Below are 20,566 nucleotides of genomic sequence, written 5' to 3' on the forward strand. Positions count from 1 at the left end.
TACCAGTGAGTAAGGTCTTAATGCTTTCAAGAGGTCAGGGGATTTCTGTTTACATTTAGCTTCTAATTCACAGCACTTCAGCAAAGCCAACCAGTTTGTCTTGCAAGTGGAATGCTTTCATGGGCAAAATGTGGTCTGCTAACTCCCAAGTAGTATGCCATGGTAAACAGTTGTAGTTCTAAGCTAGAGTGTCTTTACAAACAGAAATGGTGTCTTTTTAATGGGAGGAGTTGGTTAGTCACCTGGTTATTGGGAGCAGATTGTAGGAAATGTCTTATTTGGAAAAATCTATAGAAATAATTATGAGGAGGCCATTGGTTGCTTATCTGTGCAAAATTATTCATTGTTGGGGCATCATCCTGCTCAGAATTACATCTAGTATTTTATGAGACCACAGTCTCAAGCCCCACAGAGAAGCAGAAATCAGGATGAAGGCTGAATACTGTTACCATCTGGAGAAGAGGATCTAAAATAACTACCTTTTGGGCATGGGTGAAATTCAGTTGATGAATGAACTAGGCAATGCCACCACTAACACCTAGTTATAGAGTGGGCCACCTGCTTCTTGCCTGAGGAATGGAGTGTGGTGCTGGGGAGCCTAAAGGTTTGCTGTAACAAAGAAATAACAATCTTTAAGTAGTAAATTAAATAGATTACCCATCTTCCAAGTACTTGGTTGAGAGTTCCAAGGTTGCACGTCAATAGTTTCCTTCTACTACAGTTCAGAAATAAATTATCGACCAGACAATCATGTCATGAGGAAGCATACAACTTGGGGGGAAAAGAGAGAAGAAAAAGAAACGATCGCCCATCCGGTAACCACAAATTCTTTTGGCTGCTCGTTATGCAAAACTGACAGCAATCGCAGAGAAATAAATGCGGAAATGCTACTTCCAATGATCAGTGATTCGTTAACTAGAGGGCATAAATTCAAGATCATCACTAAAAGAATGAAGGGAAAGGGTTAGGAGAATTTTTCTTTACATAAACAGAGGGTCGTTAAGTCATGGAATGTCATACCACAAACAGTGGAAGCAGAATCCATAAAAGCTCTTAAAAGGGAAGTAGATAATTATTTGAAAAGGGGTATAAGGAAAGTACAGGGGAGGAACTAAGTAGATAGCTCTGTTGGACAGCTAGCACAGGCCTGATGGATCAAATAGCCTACTTCTTGCAGTAATATGTTACGATTCTAAGCACACTGAGGGAATGAGCTCACTAAGACAGACCTGCTCACCTGACTTATGGAAACTGTAGGACGGGAGCATCTTGCTGGGAAATTGAGCATTTTAAAAATGTATTTAAAAATCAGAGAATAAATTATAAAGTTTTTTAAAACATGCAAAATATCAATTTGTAAACAAAACAGAATTTAGCAAATTTAATCTGATACAACAGTGTAGTGTACTGGTTATGGCACTGGACTAGCAACCCAGAATGGCAATTTGTGAAAGTGAATTTAACTTGAGGGCTAGCTCCAGAACAAGAATCATGAAATGTGCTGTCTTCTCAAACACCCAACTAATGCTGTACCTACAGGTGACTCCAGTCCCACCCTACATGGTTGACTCTTAAACGCCCTCTGAAGTGGTCCGTTACTACAATGTTCAAAAGTAAGGAAAAAGTAGCGGATTGCAGCAGTTCAAGGTGGCCCAATACCTTCTTGGGGCAACTAGAGATGGGTAATAAATGCGGCCTTCCCAGCAACACTGCATCCCTGGAACTAATAAAAAACAATCCAGTGTAAAGATGATGTGTTGAAGCAAAAAATGCATTCCTGACAATGCTGCAATAAACCGTGCTGGACTGATGGCATTGATGCAAAGAGGCTGAATACGAGAAGGTTCAGAGATCCTCATGTGTATTTATTCCTGTCGGTGTGCTAAGATGTATATTATTTTGAAAGCAGTACCATTGTTCAGCTTATTGTTTTGTTCACCTGGCTGGTTGTAATATTGATGCGGTTTTGTATGTCTTGTTGGACTTGTATTCATTCATGTTTTGCAAAAGTTTTACATGATTTTTTTTTAAAAAGTAAAAGTAAAGTTTATGACCCGACCTTCTCTAGTGCTTGTCGTTCTGAGCTCCCTGGTTTGAATTCCAGGATTGGTTCATTCTTCACTGCTACTGCAGCCGTGTGCTGTAACTGGAACCTACAACAAATGATTACGGACAATAATCACACCATTGTCTAATCATTAACATTTAAACAATTAACTCAGCTCAGCTTCCTATCAAATACTATGAAAGACCAGTTACACGGTCTTACATGCATTTTCAATACTTAGCTATTCAGTTATTTTTTTTTTGTTTAAAATATATCCACAAATGAACATTAAGGCACTGATAATGTAAACATGATCCGCTTTTCTCTAACATTCGGACACACTGGTCAAGTTTTTGGAAGGTACGTCTCTTATTTTCAGGACTATGCATTGGTAACCAGTTATTGTTATAAAGTCCATTTAAAGGTTGGGCGTTACCACCTAACCAATTGGTTTCTTGCCGGGTCAGATGGTTATACATAGAAATTACAACATAGAAACAAGTGGTGTTGGTGTTTATCCTAATCACATATCCCTTTATGACCCTCTCCTTCAATCACCCATCTAATTGCTGACATGGTTTCTGCCTCAACCACTAATTCCGGTGGTGTATCTTACCGCCTCACAACCTACTGTGTAAAAAAAATTTCTCCTACTCTGTCCTAAATCTTTTACCATTGCTGCGTCTATTCATGCTGGACTCCTCAGTTTCTGCAAACGGTCCGTTTCTATCTACTCTGTCCCATCATTCACCATTTTAAACACATCAAATCATACCCAGTAATCTCTTCTTCAGCCCCAATATCCTATCAAATGTATATTACTACTGTAATGTTATGCTAAACATCAAAGCAGGTCATTCAGTTTATGGCTGAATTTAAAAACATCATATATTGACTGGTTTACTCTAATGTTGAATTATTAACCAGATAACATGCGATGATTGATAAGTAGCAACAGTTTCTCGCTCACTACGTTTACAAGAGCCTAAACACAATTGACAAAGGGGTAATAGTCTTGCATATTGGAAAAGTATTTCTTATTTAGGGACCTCCAGGGAGCCTGTGATAATGATCCTACTTTGGGACCAGTCTTCTGTCCTCTTGGTTGTCTGCTCTTCCCCATCTACCACAGGATCTTTGTTTTTTTAGTTGTTACAAATGGAACTTGTTTTCATTACCCCTCAGGGTTACTTGTCAAGACCAATAAGAACTTTATTCTGCTAACAAGAAAGAATGTAACAGGTGAACTTAAATGGGACAACAGCGATCAAGAAAGGAGCAAGAGAAGCAGCACTTACTCAAAGAAAGCTTTGCAAACTCAACCACTAGTAAGAAATTTCACATCGTTCACCTGACGAAGGGGGAAGCCTCCGAAAGCTTGTGAATTTAAAATAAAATTGCTGGACTATAACTTGGTGTTGTAAAATTGTTTACAACTAGTAAGAAAGAAGAACTTGCATATATGTAGCATCTTTCAAGTCCACCCAAAACGCGTCACATGATTAGGGTTAGGCTTCCGAGGTATGACAGACAGCAATGAGATAAATGACCGATTAATTTATTTTTGGACACTTCACCTGACGAAGGAGCAAAGCTCCGAAAGCTTGTGATTTCAAATAAAGCTGTTGGACTATAACCTGGTGTTGTGCGACTCCTTACATTTATTTTTGGAGGAGTGGAGTGGCTGGGACACCAGAACTCTCCTGCTCGTCTTCAAATAGTGCCACTGGGTCTTTTATATCCACCTGAACAGATAGCTGGGCCTTGGTTTAACATCTCATCTGAAGCACAATAACTCCAACAATGCAGCACTGCACTTAAGTGCCAGCTTAGGTTATGTGCTTAAGTACTGGTGGGTTTGAACCCATGACCTTCTGATTTTTTTTTTACATTCGTTCTTGGGATGTGGGCGTCGCTGGCAAGGCCAGCATTTATTGCCCATCCGAAATTGCCCTCGAGAAGGTGGTGGTGAGCAGCCTTCTTGAAGCACTGCAGTCCATGTGGGGAAGATACTCCTACAGTGCTGTTAGGTAGGGAGTTCCAGGATTTTGACCCAGTGGCGATGAAGGAATGACTAAATATTTCCAAGTCGAGATGGTGTGTGACTTGGAGGGGAACGTGCAGGTGGTGTTGTTCCCATGTGCCTGCTGCCCTTGTCCTTGTCCTTCTAGGTGGTAGAGGTCGCGGGTTTGGGAGGTGCTGTTGAAGAAGACTTGACGACTTGCTGCAGTGATGGTACACACTGCAGCCATGGTGTTCTGGTGGTGAAGGGAGTGAATGTTTAGGGTGGTGGATGGGGTGCCAATCAAGCAGGCTGCTTTGTCCTGGGTGATGTCAAGCTTCTTGAGTGTTATTGGAGCTGCACTCATCCAGGCAAGTGGAGAGTATTCCATCACACTGACTTGTGCCTTGTAGATGGTGGAAAGGCTTTGGGGATTCAGGAGGTGAGTCACTCACCGCAAAATACCCAGCCCCTGACCTGCTCTTGTAGCCACAGTATTTATATGGCTGGTCCAGTTAAGTTTCTGGTCAATGGTGACCCCCAGGATGTTGATGGTGGGGGATTCGGCGATGGTAATGCCGTTAAATATCAAGGGTAGGTGGTTAGACGCTCTCTTGTTGGAGACAGTCATTGCCTGGCACGAATGTTACTTGCCACTTATCAGCCCAAGCCTGGATGTTATCCAGGTCTTGCTGCATGCAGGCACGGACTGCTTTATTATCTGAGGGGTTGCAAATGGAACTGAACACTGTGCAATCATCAGCGAACATCCCCATTTCTGACCTTATGATGGAGGGAAGGTCATTGATGAAGCAGCTGAAGATGGTTGGGCCAAGGACACTGCCCTGAGGAACTCCTGCAGCAATGTCCTGGGCTGAGATGATTGGCCTCCAACAACCACTACCATCTTCCTTTGTGCTAGGTATGACTCCAGCCACTGGAGAATTTTCCCCGATTCCCATTGACTTCAATTTTACTGGGGCTCCTTGATGCCACACTCGGTCAAATGCTGCCTTGATGTCAAGGGCAGTCACTCTCACCTCACCTCTGGAATTCAGCTCTTTTGTCCATGTTTGGACCAAGGCTGTAATGAGGTCTGGAGCTGAGTGGTCCTGGCGGAACCCAAACTGAGCATCAGTGAGCAGGTTATTGGTGAGTACGTGCCGCTTGCTAGCACTGTCAACGACACCTTCCATCACTTTGCTGATGATTGGGGTAGTAGTTGGCCGGGTTGGATTTGTCCTGCTTTTTGTGGACAGGACATACCTGGGCAATTTTCCACATTGTCTGGTAGATGCCAGTGTTGTAGCTGTACTGGAACAGTTTGGCTAGAGGCGCAGCTAGTTCTGGAGCACAAGTCTTCAGCACTACAGCCGGGATGTTGTCAGGGCCCATAGCCTTTGCTGTATCCGGTGCACTCAGCCGTTTCTTGATATCATGTGGAACGAATGCAATTGGCTGAAGACTGGCTTCTGTGATGGTGGGGATATCGGGAGGAGGCCGCAATGGATCATCCACTCAGCACTTCTGGCTGAAGATGGTTGCAAACGCTTCAGCCTTGTCTTTTGCACTCACGTGCTGGACTCCGCCATCATTGAGGATGGGGATGTTTGCAGAGCCTCCTCCTCCCGTTAGTTGTTTAATTGTCCACCACCATTCACGACTGGATGTGGCAGGACTGCAGAGCTTTGATCTGATCCGTTGGTTGTGGAATCGCTTCGCTCTGTCTATAACATGTTGCTTCCGCTGTTTAGCACGCATGTAGTCCTGAGTTGTAGCTTCACCAGGTTGGCACCTCATTTTTAGGTATGCCTGGTGCTGCTCCTGGCATGCTCTTCTACACTCCTCATTGAACCAGGGTTGATCCCCTGGCTTGTTGGTAATGGTAGAGTGAGGAATATGCCGGGCCATGAGGTTACAGATTGTGCTGGAATACAATTCTGCTGCTGCTGATGGCCCACAATGCCTCATGGATGCCCAGTTTTGAGCTGCCAGATCTGTTATGAATCTATCCCATTTAGCACGGTGGTAGTGCCACACAACACGTTGGATGGTGTCCTCAGTGCGAAGACGGGATTTCATCTCCACGAGGACTGTGCGGTGGTCACTCCTATCAATACTGTCATGGACAGATGCATTTGCGACAGGTAGATTGGTGAGGACGAGGTCAAGTAAGTTTCTCCCTCGTGTTGGTTCGCTCACCACCTGCCGCAGGCCCAGTCTGGCAGCTAGGTCCTTCAGGACTCGGCCAGCTCAGTCAGTAGTGGTGCCTCCGAGCCATTCTTGGTGATGGACATTGAAGTCCCCCACTCAGAGTACATTTTGTGCCCTTGCTACCCTCAGTGCTTCCTCCAAGTGGTGCTCAATATGGAGGAGGACTGATTCATCAGCTGAGGGAGGGCGGTTGGTGGTAATCAGCAGGAGGTTTCCTTGCCCATGTTTGACCTGATGCCATGAGATTTCATGGGGTCCAGAGTCAATGTTGAGGACTCCCAGGGCCACTCCCTCCTGACTGTATATCACTGTACCGCCACCTCTGGTGGGTCTGTCCTGCCGGTGGGCAGGACATACCCAGGGATGGTGATGGAAGAGTCTGGGACGTTGGCTGAAAGATATGATTCTGTGAGTATGGCTATGTCAGGCTGTTGCTTGACTAGTCTGTGGGACAGCTCTCCCAATTTTGGCACAAGTCCCCAGATGTTAGTAAGGAGGACCTTGCAGGGTCGACTGGGCTTGGTTTGCCGTTGTCGTGTCCGGTGCCGGGTGGTCCGTCCGGTTTTATTTTTATTATGACTTTTCGTAGCGAGATTTTACAACTGAGTGGCTTGCTAGGCCATTTCAGAGGGCAATTAAGAATCAACCACATTGCTGTGGGTCTGGAGTCACATATTGGCCAGACCGGGTAATGACGGCAGATTTCCTTCCCTGAAGGACATTAGTGAACCAGATGGGTTTTTACGACAATCCGGTAGTTTCATGGCCACCATTACTGATACTAGTATTTTAATTCCAGATTTTTATTTAATTAATTGAATTTAATTAATTGACTGTAAATTCGCCAGCTGCCGTGGCGGGATTTGGACTCATGACTCTGGATTTTAGTCCAGGCCTCTGGATTACTAGTCCAGTAACAATGACTATGCTACCGTGCCCTATTCTGAATTCATTCCCAGAATAACTGAATTCTCCAAGGATGAAGCAGATCGCTTTATACTTTACTGATGAGGGTGAACAGTTGATTAAACAGCTGTCATTCAGCACTGAGCAGTAGTACAAATGGGAAATTGTTTTAGATTCTCGGGTTATCTTCAGCAACATATCTTCTCGTGGCTTTCCCTCCGCCACAGTGGTGGTTTGGCCCTTATCATCAAATCACACAATGGGCTCGCCCTCTACTCTTGACACCACCTCCTTCTTCCGGCACCTCACTTTGTGCCACCTGCCTTGCCTCTCTTTTAAAATCCTCGCTCTCCACCGTGCCCCCAAGCCGAGTTGCTCCCCGAGAAACCCTGTTCCTTTTCTCCCTCAGCCTCTGCACAGAATGGCTCCTGATCCTCGGTGATTTCAATATTCATCTTAACTCACCTTGCCTTCTTGCCTTGATTTCACAGCCCTCTTGTCCTTCCGAAACCACTCCCTCCCTACAAACTCTCCTACCTATGTTCATGGCCACCCACTCGACCTTGCCTTCTCAAGTGGCCTTTCAACTTCCACAGTCTTGATCACAAGAAAGGCCATCTCTGACCACTTCCTTGTATTTCTTAAATCATCCATATTCTTCTACCCCTCAAAAACCCACTTCCTTCTGTGTCGGCCCCTAGAAAACTCATCCCAACTGCCTATCTTTTGGCCTTCCATTCACCACGATATTTCTGCAGCTGTTGATCTGCTCAATCACTCCCTCATCTCCACCTTTGAGGCCCTTGACCCCAATAAAACCTTTACTCTCTCCCATCCTGTCCGTTCCATGACATGGCCCATCTTCACTCCCTCAAATCCAAGGTTCGCAGACCTGAGTGTATTTGGCACATAGCAATCCATCGCCAGATCTGACTGGACCACATCAAGCACTATCATGCCTCACTCTCCTCTGCCAAAACCGTCCACTACTCGAGGATCATCCTGGATAGCAAACATAATCTCGAGCTTCTTTCCTTCACTACATATCGTGTACTTAAACCCCTCTGCCTTGCCCCCTCCACCCTCATCTCAAACAAGAGCTCATCAGCCTCTTTACTAACGTTGAGACACTCCATTCAGCTGCCTTTGCCGCTTCACTCCTTAGACCACCAAGCCAAACCTCCCCCAGGCTCCCCCCACCCTAGTCCTGATTCAGTGTCCTTCTCTAGTTTCTCTCCCATTTCTCCTCATGCCCTCTCTGAGCTCATCGTGAGCTCCACATCCTGCTCCCTTGACCCCATTCCCACTAAACAGTTGACCACCCAGCTTCCCTTCCTCACCCTCATGCTGGCTGACATTGTAAATGATTCCCTCTCCTCAGGAACTGCCTCCTCCTTTCAAAACAGCCGTCATCACATCAAAAAAACTGTTGGTTCCTCAGTCTTTGTACAGTTCCGCCCCATTTCCAACCTCCCTTTCTTCTGCAAAGTCCTTTAACATGTTGCCTTCTCCCAAATCCGTATCCTTCTTTCCCACAACTCCAAGTTTGAATCTCTAAAATCAAATTTCCAGCCCTGACCCAGCACTGTAATGGCTCCAATCAAAGTCACTGTGGCTGTAAGTGTGTTCCCTTTTCCCTCCTTGGCCCCGCTGCAGCTTTAGACAGACGGACCACACCATACTCCACTCCTTTACCCAGCTGAGTGGGGCAGCCCTCACTTGGTTCAACTCTTGCCTATCAAATCGTAGCCCGAGTATCTCCAGCAATGGCTTCTCTTCCCACACTGTTACCAAGCGATACCCCCCCTCCCTCCAGGATCTTGCCTTTACCCACTCCTCTTCCACAATGGCATCATCTGAAGACATAGGGTCAGCTTCCACATATACATTGGCGATACCCAGCTCTATCTCTCCATCCCCTTTCTTGACTCCTCCACTGCCTTTGTGCTTGACCGACATCCAGTCTTGGATGAGCCACAATCTCCTCCGTTTAAACATCAGGACGACTAAAGCCACCGTCTTTGGCTCCGACACAAACTCCATACCCTTGTCACTGATTCCATCTCAAGTTGAACCAAGCTGTTTGCAACCTCGGCATCCTATTTGACCCCCAAGCTGAGATTCTGATCCCATATCCCCTCCATCACAAAGACCGATTACTTTCACCTCCATAATATCACCTGCTTCAGCCCATCTGCTGCTGAAAGTCTCATCCATGCCATTGTCACCTCCAGACCAGAGTATTCCAATGCTCTCCTGGCCAGCCTCCCATCCTCCATAATCTGTAAACCTCGGCTCATCCAAAACTCTGCTGCCCAAATCCTAACTTACACGAAGTCCCGTTCGCCCATCCTCGCTCATCTACATTGGCTCCTTGTCCCCCAACACCTCAAATTTTAAATTCACACTATATTTAAAACTCTTATTGGCCATACCCCTGAAACCTCCGTCCACCCATAATTCTCCCATAATTCTCCGTCCCTCAGACTCTTGCCTCCCTCCCTCAGTCCTCCTAACATCACCTTCTTTGGCTTGGTGGCCAATTGTTTGATTAGGCTTCTGTGAATGACCTTGTGATATGGCAACAGGGCGGTAAGCTCAGTATTGGGTAAATGCTGGCAGGGACTAGTTGAGCCAAACTGGGCTTCTACGTATTTCAATATAAATTTTCCAACAACGTTCACCTGAGGAAGGAGGAAGCCTCCGAAAGCTTGTGAATTTAAAATAAAATTGCTGGACTATAACTTGGTGTTGTAAAATTGTTTACAATTGTCAACCCCAGTCCATCACCGGCATCTCCACATTATTTCAATATAAAGAGCCGATCCGCCGCTCCCCGCACGGTAACAACTCCTGAGAAAGGTCCCATAGCAAACGCGAAACCGCGCTTTCCCTTCCCAGTCGCTGGCCGACCCGCCGCCTATTTCCAGCGCTGACTGGCCGACCCGCCGCCTATTTCCAGCGCTGACTGGCCGACCCGCCGCCTATTTCCAGCGCTGACTGGCCGACCCGCCGCCTATTTGTTTCTCCTTCGGTCCAGTAATCCGTCCCGCAAGCCGACCTCTAAAGCTGCTCCCGACGGCGCCGTGGCTATCCGACCGGAGACCTACAGCAGTCAGTGCCGGTCAGCTGATGAAGCTCACTCACCCTAACCGGCTCTTCGCCAGAAGCCGCCTCAAATTTAACATCGTGGCACCGTCCACAAGGAACTGAATCCCAGCCTTGTGACGCACTGACCGCCCTCCAGCTCGCAGCTCCGCGGACTCGTCCACTCGGTTCCAACTACAGGGAGTCGGGTGGTCCCGCCGATTCCCGACCAAGAATTTTATTCGATAGCCTGTGTTTATGCTTCGGCTCCTGGGGACAGTAGTGAGTTTGCGGCGTCCTTTCTCTAATTTCTCTCGTTTTTGTCCCGGTTTTTATTTACCCCTCCCCCCGGGGAATTGTGGAAACCCATGCAGAATGGGCGGCCAGGGGCGAGCCCGCATTGACCAATGAGATTCACGTTTTCACATCACCAGCCAATGAGAGGGGCGAGTACAGATCAGTCTAAGTGTGGAAATGTCACGTCTTAAACTTGGGGCTTCCTTTAAAAAACAACCGCCAACCGCCAACCAGACACTGACCCGCCCGGACCCTGGAGAGCAGATGTCGGTTAGATGTCGGTTAGATGTCGGTTCAATGTCTCATCCGAAAGACGGCCCCATGGTCAGTGCGGCGCGCTCCCTCGGCGCTGACCGCCCGACAGTGAGGCGCGCTCCCTCGGCGCTGACCGCCCGACAGTGAGGCGCGCTCCCTCGGCGCTGACCGCCCGACAGTGAGGCGCGCTCCCTCGGCGCTGACCGCCCGACAGTGAGGCGCGCTCCCTCGGCGCTGACCGCCCGACAGTGAGGCGCGCTCCCTCGGCGCTGACCGCCCGACAGTGAGGCGCGCTCCCTCGGCGCTGACCGCCCGACAGTGAGGCGCGCTGTTAGTGCTGTACTGAATCCTCTGGAGTGTGACTTGAACCCACAGCCCACTGGCTGTAATTGCCCTAGAGAGGGTACAGAGGAGATTTACGAGGGTAGTGCCAGGACTGGATAATTTTAGCTATGAGGAAAGATTGGATAGGATGGAGTTGTTTGCTTTGGAACAAGGGGTGATTTAATTGAGGTGTACGAAATTATGAAAACCTAGAGTGGATAGGTGTAGATTTAAAATGACTGGTGGAAGGATTAGAGGGGAGGTGAGAAGAATTTTTTTCACCCAGAGGGTGGTGGGGGTCTGGAACTCACTGCCTGAAAGGGCGGTAGAGGCAGAAACCCTCAACTCATTTAAAAAGTACCTGGATGTGCACTTGAAGTGCCGTGACTACAAGGCTACGGACCAAGTGCTGGAAAGTGGGATTAGGCTGGGTGACTCATTTTCTGCCAACACGGACACGATGGGCTGAATGGCCCTCTTCTGTGCTGTAAATTTTCTATGATTCTATAAGAGACATTGAACAAACTTGCACTCATGAGAAATCCCAGTTTCAGCAATGGGGATGGTGATGCCTAGAAGGTGGACAGGAGAATACTGATTTAACCCCAAAAATATTGTTGATGGAAAGAGTTTGATGCATCAATGGGTGCCAGGTTGCTGGTGACTTTAATATACATATAGATTGGTCAAACCAAATTAGCAATAATGCTATGGGGGAGGAATTCCTGGAGTGTGTACATGATGGTTTTCTAGACCAATACATTGAGGAACCACCTAGAGAACAGGCGATCCTAGACTGGGTATTGTGCAATAAGAAAGGATTAATTAACAATCTTGTTGTGCAGGGTCCCTTAGGGAAGAGCGACCATAACATGATAGAATTCCCCATTAAGATGGAGAGTGAAGTAGTTGAATCCGAAAATAGGGTCCTGAATCTAAATAAAGGAAATTACGAAAGTATGAGTTGCGAGTTGGCTATGATAGATTGGGGAACTTTACTAAAAGGGATGACAGTGGATAGGCAATGGCTAATATTTAAAGAACATATGCAGGAATTACAACAATTATTCATTCCTGTCTGACGCAAAAATAAAACAGGAAAGGTGGCTCAACCGTGGCTTACAAAAGAAATTAGGGATAGTATTAGATCCAAAGAGGAGACATATAAAATTGTCAGAAAAAGCGGCAAGCCTGAGGATTGGGAGCAGTTCAGAATCCAGCAAAGGAGGACAAAGAGATTGATTAAGAGGGGAAAAATAGAGTATGAGAGTAAACTAGCAGGGAACATAAAAACTGACTGTAACAGCTTCTATCAATATGTCAAGAGAAAAAGATTAGTGAAGACAAATGTAGGTCCCTTACAGTCAGTAATGGGGAACAAAGAAATGGCAGAACAATTAAACACATACTTTGGTTCTGTCTTCACAAAGGAGGACACAAATAACCTCCCAGAAATGTTAGGGAACCAAGGGTCTAGTGAGAGGGAGGAACTGAAGGAAACCAGTATTAGTAAAAAAAAAGTGCTAGGGAAATTAATGGGGCTAAAGGCTGACAAATCCCCAGGGCCTGATAATCTACATCCCAGAGTACTAAAGGAAGTGGCCCTGGAAATAGTGGATGCATTGGTGATCATCTTCCAAAATTCTATAGACTCTGGAACAGTTCCTACAGATTGGAGGGTGGCAAATGTAACCCCACTATTTAAAAAAAGGAGGGAGAGAAAAAACAGGGAATTACAGACCAGTTAGCCTAATATCAGTAGTGGGGAAAATGCTAGAGTCTATTATAAAGGATGTGATAACAGAACACTTGGATGGCATTAACGGGATTGGACAAAGTCAGCATAGGTTCATGAAAGGGAAATCATGCTTAACAAATCTACTGGTGTTTTTTGAGGATGTAACTAGTAGAATAGGGGAGAACCAGTGGATGTGGTGTATTTGGATTTTCAGAAGGCTATTGATAAGGTCCCACACAAGAGGTTAGTGTGCAAAATTAAAGCACATGGGATTGGGGGAATATACTGGCATGGATTGAGAATTGGTTGACACAGGAAACAGAGAGTAGGAATAAACGGGTCTTTTTCCTGGTGGCAGGCAGTGACTAGTGGGCTACCGCAGGGATCAGTGCTTGGGCCCCAGCTAGTCACAATATATATCTATGTTTTGGATGAGGGAACTAAATATAACATTTCCAAGTTAGCAGACAACACAAAGCTGGGGTGGAATGTGAGCTGTGAGGAGGATGCAAATTGGCTCCAATGTGATTTTGACAAGTTGGGTGAGTGGGCAAGAACATGGCAGATGCAGTATAACGTGGATAAATGTGAGGTTATCCACTTTGGTGGTAAAAACAGCAAGACAGATTATTATCTGAATGGTGATAGATTGGGAAAAGGGGAGGTGCAACGAGACCTGGGTGTCCTTGTACACCAGTCGCTGAAAGCGAGCATTCAGGTGCAGCAAGCAGTTAGGAAGGCGAATGGTATATTGGCCTTCATTGCAAGAGGATTTGAGTACAGGAGCAGGCATGTCTTACTGCAGTTATACAGGGCCTTGGTGAGACCACATCTGGAGTATTGTGTGCAGTTTTGGTCATCTTATCTGAGGAAGGATGTCCTTGCCATGGAGGGAGTGCAACAAAGGTTTACCAGACTGATTCCTGGGATGGCAGGACTGATGTATGAGGAGAGATTGGGTCGACTAGGCCTATATTCACTAGAGTTTAGAAGAATGAGAGGTGATCTCATCGAAACATATAAAATTCTAACAGGACTAGACAGACTAGATGCAGGGAGGATGTTCCCGATGGCTGGGGAGTCCAGAACCAGGGGTCACAGTCTCAGGATATGGGGTATGCCATTTAGAACCGAGATGAGGAGAAATTTCTTCACTCAATGGGTGGTGAACCTGTGGAATTCTCTCCCACAGAAGGCAGTGGAAGCCAAGTCATTAGATGTATTCAAGAAGGAGATAGATATATTTCTTAATGCTAAAGGGATCAAGGGATATGGGGAAAAAGCGGGAACAGGGTACTGAGTTAGACGATCAGCCATGATCATTTTGAATGGCGGAGCAGGCCCGAAGGGCCGAATGGCCTACTCTTGCCCCTATTTTCTATGTTTCTATGACATTGGAGGCTTCAGGATCTGCTGAAATGGAATTGATGAGTTTCTTTCATCTCAGTTGTTTTCATTCTTTTTATTACATGACAGTAGTAGTTGGTATAAAGTTTGAGACTAGGGAGATATATAGCATTTTAGGCGAAACCAATGAATCGGTTTCTGGAACATAGGCAAATATTGGCAACATTTTATTCCTGTAGTCCATTAATCCAAAATGCTTCTTGAAGATCTCTGTATAATTCATAGTGTTCATCAAACTGTGCTCTTTGCTAGAGTCAGATTATGTCTTGGATGCACAAATAACTTTGTTTCTTGTTGAAGCTCAACTGTCCCAATCATGTTTTAAATAGGAAATAATCATATTTATTCACATTTGAGTAGAACACTGCACTTAGAAATGAGAACCCTGAGGAACACCTACATGTACAGATATATTAATGTAAAATTGTCAAGCTTAAAACAAATATCCTGCCCTCAAAAGATAAACCATAAGATTTTTTTTCAAATGCAAACTCTTTCAACTGTCAGATGAAGGTAATCAAAGTACCCAGTGCTACCCGTCAAAGTACTTGAAGCATCCTATGCTGTCTCATATCAAATAGCAAGTGAAAAATCTCATTCGATTGGTGATAGTCTTATACTGCCAGCAGTGATTGAAATGGCATCGATAGTAGGTGGAAGCAAAGTTGCTGATCAGCTTAGTCTCATCCCACTATCTGACAACATGGTTAGCCGCAAAATTGCTCATATGGCAGATGAAAGCTGTTGCACCGTGCTGTGTATGGCACTACTGTTGTACACACAGGGAGGCGCTAGCCACAAATACAATGTCAAAAGATCTGTCAGGTGTACTAACTGATGCTGTCGAGGTTGTGAATCATCTAAAAGCTTGACCATTGAACTTATGCCTCTTCTCAGTGTTATGTGAAGAGATGGGATCATTGCACCAGCAACTTCTGCTTCATGCAGAAGTTCAGTGTCTGTCTCATGGTAAAGTTTTGGTAAGAATCTGCAAACTCAGGTAGGAGTGCCATATGTTTTTGATTGAGTCAATCACCACAGTTTATAACTGCCTCATCGCTGCCTTAACCAGCGCTTCCAGGTTTTACTAGGCTGTTTGGTTGACATATTTGACAAGCTGAATGAACTTAACCTTCCTGTGCAAGGCAAGATTTTTACTATGCACAATAAAGTACAGCTTTGCCAAAAAACTTTTGCTATGTAACTAACATTCCCAACATTGTCTTCTGTCGTTATAAACTGTGAATGTGGGTTCTAGAAGTTAAAGATGTAATTCTGGAACATTTGTCACAGCTTTGCACGAAATTCAGCAAATATTTTCCAGAAAGAGGCAAATGAATTGCAGGATTTTGCCCGGGTTTAAAATCCATTTCCAGGGGACTTGATAGCAAAGAGCAAGTTGGGCGTGAGTCTAAAAGAGAATTTGATCAATGTTGCTGGTGACTCTTTTGAGAGAGAATTTTAAAGTTATGCCTCTTGATCAGTTCTGGCTCTCAATTCAAAAAGATTTCTGAGTTGTCCCAAAGGGCTGCTGAAATACTTCATCACTTTTGCCTCAACATATCTGTGTAGTGGGTTTTTATTCACTTATCTCAAAAAAAAGTACAGAAGTGGCTTGAATGTTAAGACTGATTTGATATTCTCCAAAATCAAACTGAGATTCCACTAATTGTGCTCTAGCAAACAGTCATCCTACTCAAATCGGTAAATCAGTGTCAGAGCAGTGGGAGGCATTCAAGGGGTTCAGAATAAACATGTTCACACAAAGAAAAAGGGTGGGACTGCCAAATCTAGAGCCTCCTGAATGACGAGGAGCATACAGGGTAAGGTAAGGCAAAAAAAAGGGAAGCTTATGTCAGACACTGAGAGGTCAATACTGCAGAAAGCCTAGAGGAGTAATAAAAGTGCAGGGGTGAAATTAAAAAGGAAATTAGGAAAGCAGAGAGGGCATGAAAAAATACTGGCAAGTAAAATTAAGGAAAACCCAAAAATGTTTTATAAATACATAAAGAGCAAGAGGATAACTAAGGAAAGAATAGGGCCTATTAGAGACCAAAAAGGTAACCTTGTGTGGAGGCAGAAGATGTGGATATGGTTCTTAATCAATACTTTGCATCTGTCTTCACGAAAGAGGGGGATGATGCAGAGATTGTAGTTAAGGAGGAGTGTGAAATATTAGATGGGATAAATATAGTGAGAGGAAGTATTAAGGGGTTTAGCATCTCTGAAAGTAGATAAATCGCCAGGCCCGGATGAAATGTATTCCAGGCCGTTAAGGGAAGCAAGGGAGGAAATAGCAATAGCGGATGCCCTGACCATCATTTTCCGATTCTCCCTGGCTACAGGCGTGGTGCCGAAGGATTGGAGACTGCTGACATTGAACGGTTGTTTAAAAAGAGAGAGATAGTCAGAGTAATTATAGGCCAGTCAGTCTGACCTCGGTGGTGGGCAAATTATTGGAATCAATTCTGAGGGACAGCATAAATCATCATTTAGAAAGGTATTGGCTAATTAAGGACAGTCAGCATGGATTTCTTAAGGGAAGGTCGTGACTGATTAACTTGACTGAATTTTTTGAGGAGGTAACAAGGAGGGTCGATGAGGGTAACGCGTTTGATATGATGTAGTGTACATGGATTTTAGCAAGGCTTTTGACAAGGTCCCACATGGCAGACTGGTCAAAAAAGTAAAAACCCATGGAATTCAAGGCAAGGTGGCTAGTTGGATCCAAAATTGGCTCAGTGGCAGGAAGCAAAGGAAAATGGTTGACGGGTGTTTTTGCAACTGGAAGGCTGCTTCCAGTGGAGTTTTGCAAGGCTCAGCATTTGCTTTTTGTGGTATATGTTAATGATTTGGACTTGAATGTGGGGCCTTGATCAAGAAGTTTGCAGATGATACAAAAATTGGCCATGTGGTTGATAGTGAGGAGGAAAACTGTAGACGGCAGGAAGATATCAATGGACTGGTCAGGTGGGCAGAAAAGTGGCAAATGGAATTCAATCCAGAGAAGTGTGAGGTAATGCATTTGTGGAGGGTAAACAAGGCAAGGGAGCACACAATAAATGGGAGGATAGTGAGAGGTGTAGAGGGACAAAGGGACCTTGGAGTACATGACTACAGATCTCTGAAGCTGGCAGGACAGATAGATAAGGTGGTTAAAAAGGCATACAGGATACTTTCCTTTATTAGCCAAGGCACAGAATATAAGAGCAGGAGGTTATGCTAGAACTGTATAAAACATTGGTTAGGCCACAGCTGGAGTACCGCACACAGTTCTGGTCACATTACAGGAAAGATGTGATTGCATTAGAGAGGGTACAGAGGAGATTTACGAGGATGTTGCCAGGGCTGGAGGATTTTAGCTGTGAGAAAAGATTGGATAGGCTGGGGTTGTTTTCTTTGGAACAAAAGAGGCTGAGGGGAAGTTTAATTGAGGTATGTAAAATTATGACAGGACTAGATAGAGTGGATAGGGAGGACCTATTTCCGTTAGTAGAGGGGTCAGTGATCAGGGGCATAGATTTAAAGTAATTGGTAGAAGGATTAGAGGGAGCTGTTTTCACCCAGAGGGTGGTAGGGGACTGGAACTCACTGCCTGAAAGGGTGGTAGAGGCAGAATCCCTCAACTCATTTGAAAGGTACTTGGATGAGGACTTCAAGTGCCGTAACCTACAGGGCTATGTACCAAGTGCTGAAAAGTGGGATTAAGCTGGATAGCTCTTTTTCAGCCGGCACGGTCACGAGGGGCCGAATGGCCTCTTTCTGTGCCGTAACTTTCTATGATAAGGGTGAGTCATCACCCTTATGTTCAAGTCTATTTAGTAGTGAGAGCCAATATGGATTTGTAAAAGTTAAGTTCTTTTTTTATTCGTTCATGGGATGTGGGCGTCACTGGCGAAGCCAGCATTTATTGCCCATCCCTAATTGCCCTTGAGAAGGTGGTGGTGAGCCGCCTTCTTGAACCGCTGCAGGCCGTGTGGTGAAGGTTCTCCCACAGTGCTGTTAGGAAGGGAGTTCCAGGATTTTGACCCAGCGACCATATATTTCCAAGTTGGGTTAGGGTGTGACTTGGAGGGGAACGTTCAGGTGGTGTTGTTCCCATGTGCCTGCTGCCCTTGTCCTTCTAGGTGGTAGAGGTTGTGGGTTTGGGAGTTGCTGCAGTGCATCCTGTGGATGGTACACACTGCAGCCAGTGTGCTGGTGATGAAGGGAGTGAATGTTTAGGGTGGTGGATGGGGTGCCAATCAAGTGGGCTGCTTTGTCCTGGATGGTGTTGAGCTTCTTGAGTGTTGTTGGAGCTGCACTCATCCAAGCAAGTGGAGAGTATTCCATCACACTCCTGACTTGTGCCTTGTAGATGGTGGAAAGGCTTTGGGGAGTCAGGAGGTGAGTCACTCACTGCAGAATACCCAGCCTCTGACCTGCTCTTGTAGCCACAGTATTTATATGGCTGGTCCAGTTAATTTTCTGGTCAACGGTGATCCCCAGGATGTTGATGGTGGGAGATTTGGCGATGGTAATGCCGTTGAATGTCAAGGGGAGGTGGTTAGACTCTCTCTTGTTGGAGATGGTCATTGCCTGGCGCTTGTCTGGCGCGAATGTTACTTGCCACTTATCAGCCCAAGCCTGGATGTTGTCCAGCTGTTACTCCATGCGGGCTCGGACTGTTTCATTATTTGAGGTGTTGCGAATGGAACTGAACACCATGCAATCATCAGCGAACATCCCCATTTCTGACCTTATGATGGAGGGAAGGTCATTGATGAAGCAGCTGAAGATGGCTGGGCCTAGGACACTGCCCTGAGGAACTCCTGCAGCGATCTCCTGGGGCTGAGATGATTGGCCTCCAACAACCACTACCATCTTCCTTTGTGCCAGGTATGACTCCAGCCACTGGAGAGTTTGCCCCCTGATTCCCATTGACTTCAATTTTACTAGGGCTCCTTGGTGCCACACTCAGTCAAATGCTGCCTTGATGTCAAGGGCAGTTATTCTCACCTCACCTCTGGAATTCAGCTCTTTTGTCCATGTTTGGACCAAGGCTATAATGAGGTCTGGAGCCGAGTGGTGGAACCCAAACTGAGCATCGGTGAGCAGGTTATTGGCGAGTGAGTGCTGCTTGATAGCACTGTCGACGACACCTTCCATCACTTTGCTGATGATTGAGAGTAGGCTGATGGGGCGGTAATTGGCCAGATTAGATTTGTCCTGCTTTTTTTGGACAGGATATACCTGGGTAATTTTCCACATTGTCAGGTAGATGCCAGTGTTGTAGCTGTACTGGAACAGCTTGGCTGGAAAGTCATGTCTAATTAACCTAGTCACTAATGTGGTAGATAAGGGAGTGTGTCTATGGATGATATTTATATGGACTTCCAGAAAGCATTTGATTAGGCCCATTGATTTTCTTGTTATATATAAATGACATGGACTTAGCTATAGGGAGTACAATTTCGAAGTTTGCGGATGATACAAAACTTGGCAGCATAGTAAATAGTGGGGAGGGTAGTAGCAGACTTCAGGAGGACAGAGAGACTGGTTAAATGGGCAGACAAATGGCAGATGCAATTTAATACAGGTAAGTGTGAAGTGATACACTTTGAGGGGAACAACATGCAGAGGCAATATAATCTAAATTGTACCATTTTGAGGGGGGGTGCATATTCACAAATCTTTGAAGGTAGCAGGGCAAGTGATAAGGTGGTTAAGAAAGTGTATGGGATACTTGGCTTTGTAAATAGGGGCATTGAGTACAAAAACAAGGAAGTCATGCTAAACCTTTACAAATCACTGGTTAGGCCTCAGTCCTAATGAATACTTTGCATCTATCTTCTCAAAAGAGGGGGACGATGTAGAGATTGTGGTTAAGGAGGAGTGAGAAATAATGGATGGGATAAACATAGTGAGAGAGGAAGTATTAAGGGGTTTAGCATCTCAAAGTAGATAAATATATGGGATACCTGGCTCTGTAAATAGGGGCATTGTAAACAAAAGCAAGGAAGTTATGCTATACTTTTACAAATCACTGGTTATACCTCAGCTGGAGTATTATGTACAATTCTGGGCACTGCACTTTAGGCCTTGGAGAGGGCACAGAGAAGGTTTACCAGGATGAGGGACTTCAGTTAGGTGAAGAGATTGGAGAAGCTGGGATTGTTCTCCTTAGAGCAGAGAAAGTTAAGGGGGGAACCTAATAAAAGGTATTCAAAATTATGAGTGGTTTTGAGAAGAGCAAGTAGGGAGAAAGTGTTTCCTTTGGCAAGTGGGTCCATAACCAGAGGTCATAGAT

At 45.4% G+C, this 20,566-nt stretch overlaps 1 protein-coding gene and 2 long non-coding RNA genes across 9 annotated transcripts in view; 2 read left to right on the top strand and 1 right to left on the bottom strand.

The window, feature by feature from the left end:
• LOC137300886 (uncharacterized) overlaps positions 1-3,673 on the top strand; it is a 107,653-nt gene extending 103,980 nt beyond the window's left edge. For both annotated transcript variants that reach the window (XR_010958176.1, XR_010958175.1), the window contains one exon: positions 3,233-3,673. This is a non-coding gene — a long non-coding RNA (uncharacterized lncRNA). The remainder of the gene's footprint in view (positions 1-3,232) is intronic.
• aldh4a1 (aldehyde dehydrogenase 4 family, member A1) overlaps positions 1-20,566 on the bottom strand; it is a 93,144-nt gene that overhangs the window by 70,542 nt on the left and 2,036 nt on the right. The window contains exons 1-2 of one of the 3 annotated variants that reach the window (XM_067970133.1): positions 10,317-10,843; positions 2,060-2,153 (exon numbers count right to left, since the gene is read on the bottom strand). In XM_067970133.1, the coding sequence (XP_067826234.1) occupies positions 2,060-2,153; positions 10,317-10,357 (135 nt within the window). In that variant the 5' untranslated portion in view covers positions 10,358-10,843. Of the gene's footprint in view, positions 1-2,059; positions 2,154-10,316; positions 10,844-20,566 lie in introns of those variants that run through there. The other 2 variants (XM_067970131.1, XM_067970132.1) reach the window with 2 other exon arrangements.
• The window catches only part of LOC137300887 (uncharacterized), a 203,685-nt gene continuing 193,824 nt past the window's right edge, over positions 10,706-20,566 (top strand). For all 4 annotated transcript variants that reach the window (XR_010958179.1, XR_010958177.1, XR_010958180.1 and 1 more), the window contains exon 1: positions 10,706-10,877. This is a non-coding gene — a long non-coding RNA (uncharacterized lncRNA). The remainder of the gene's footprint in view (positions 10,878-20,566) is intronic.

This window comes from Heptranchias perlo, chromosome 32, assembly GCF_035084215.1.
Source record: "Heptranchias perlo isolate sHepPer1 chromosome 32, sHepPer1.hap1, whole genome shotgun sequence".
Classification (NCBI taxonomy): Eukaryota; Metazoa; Chordata; class Chondrichthyes; order Hexanchiformes; family Hexanchidae; genus Heptranchias; species Heptranchias perlo.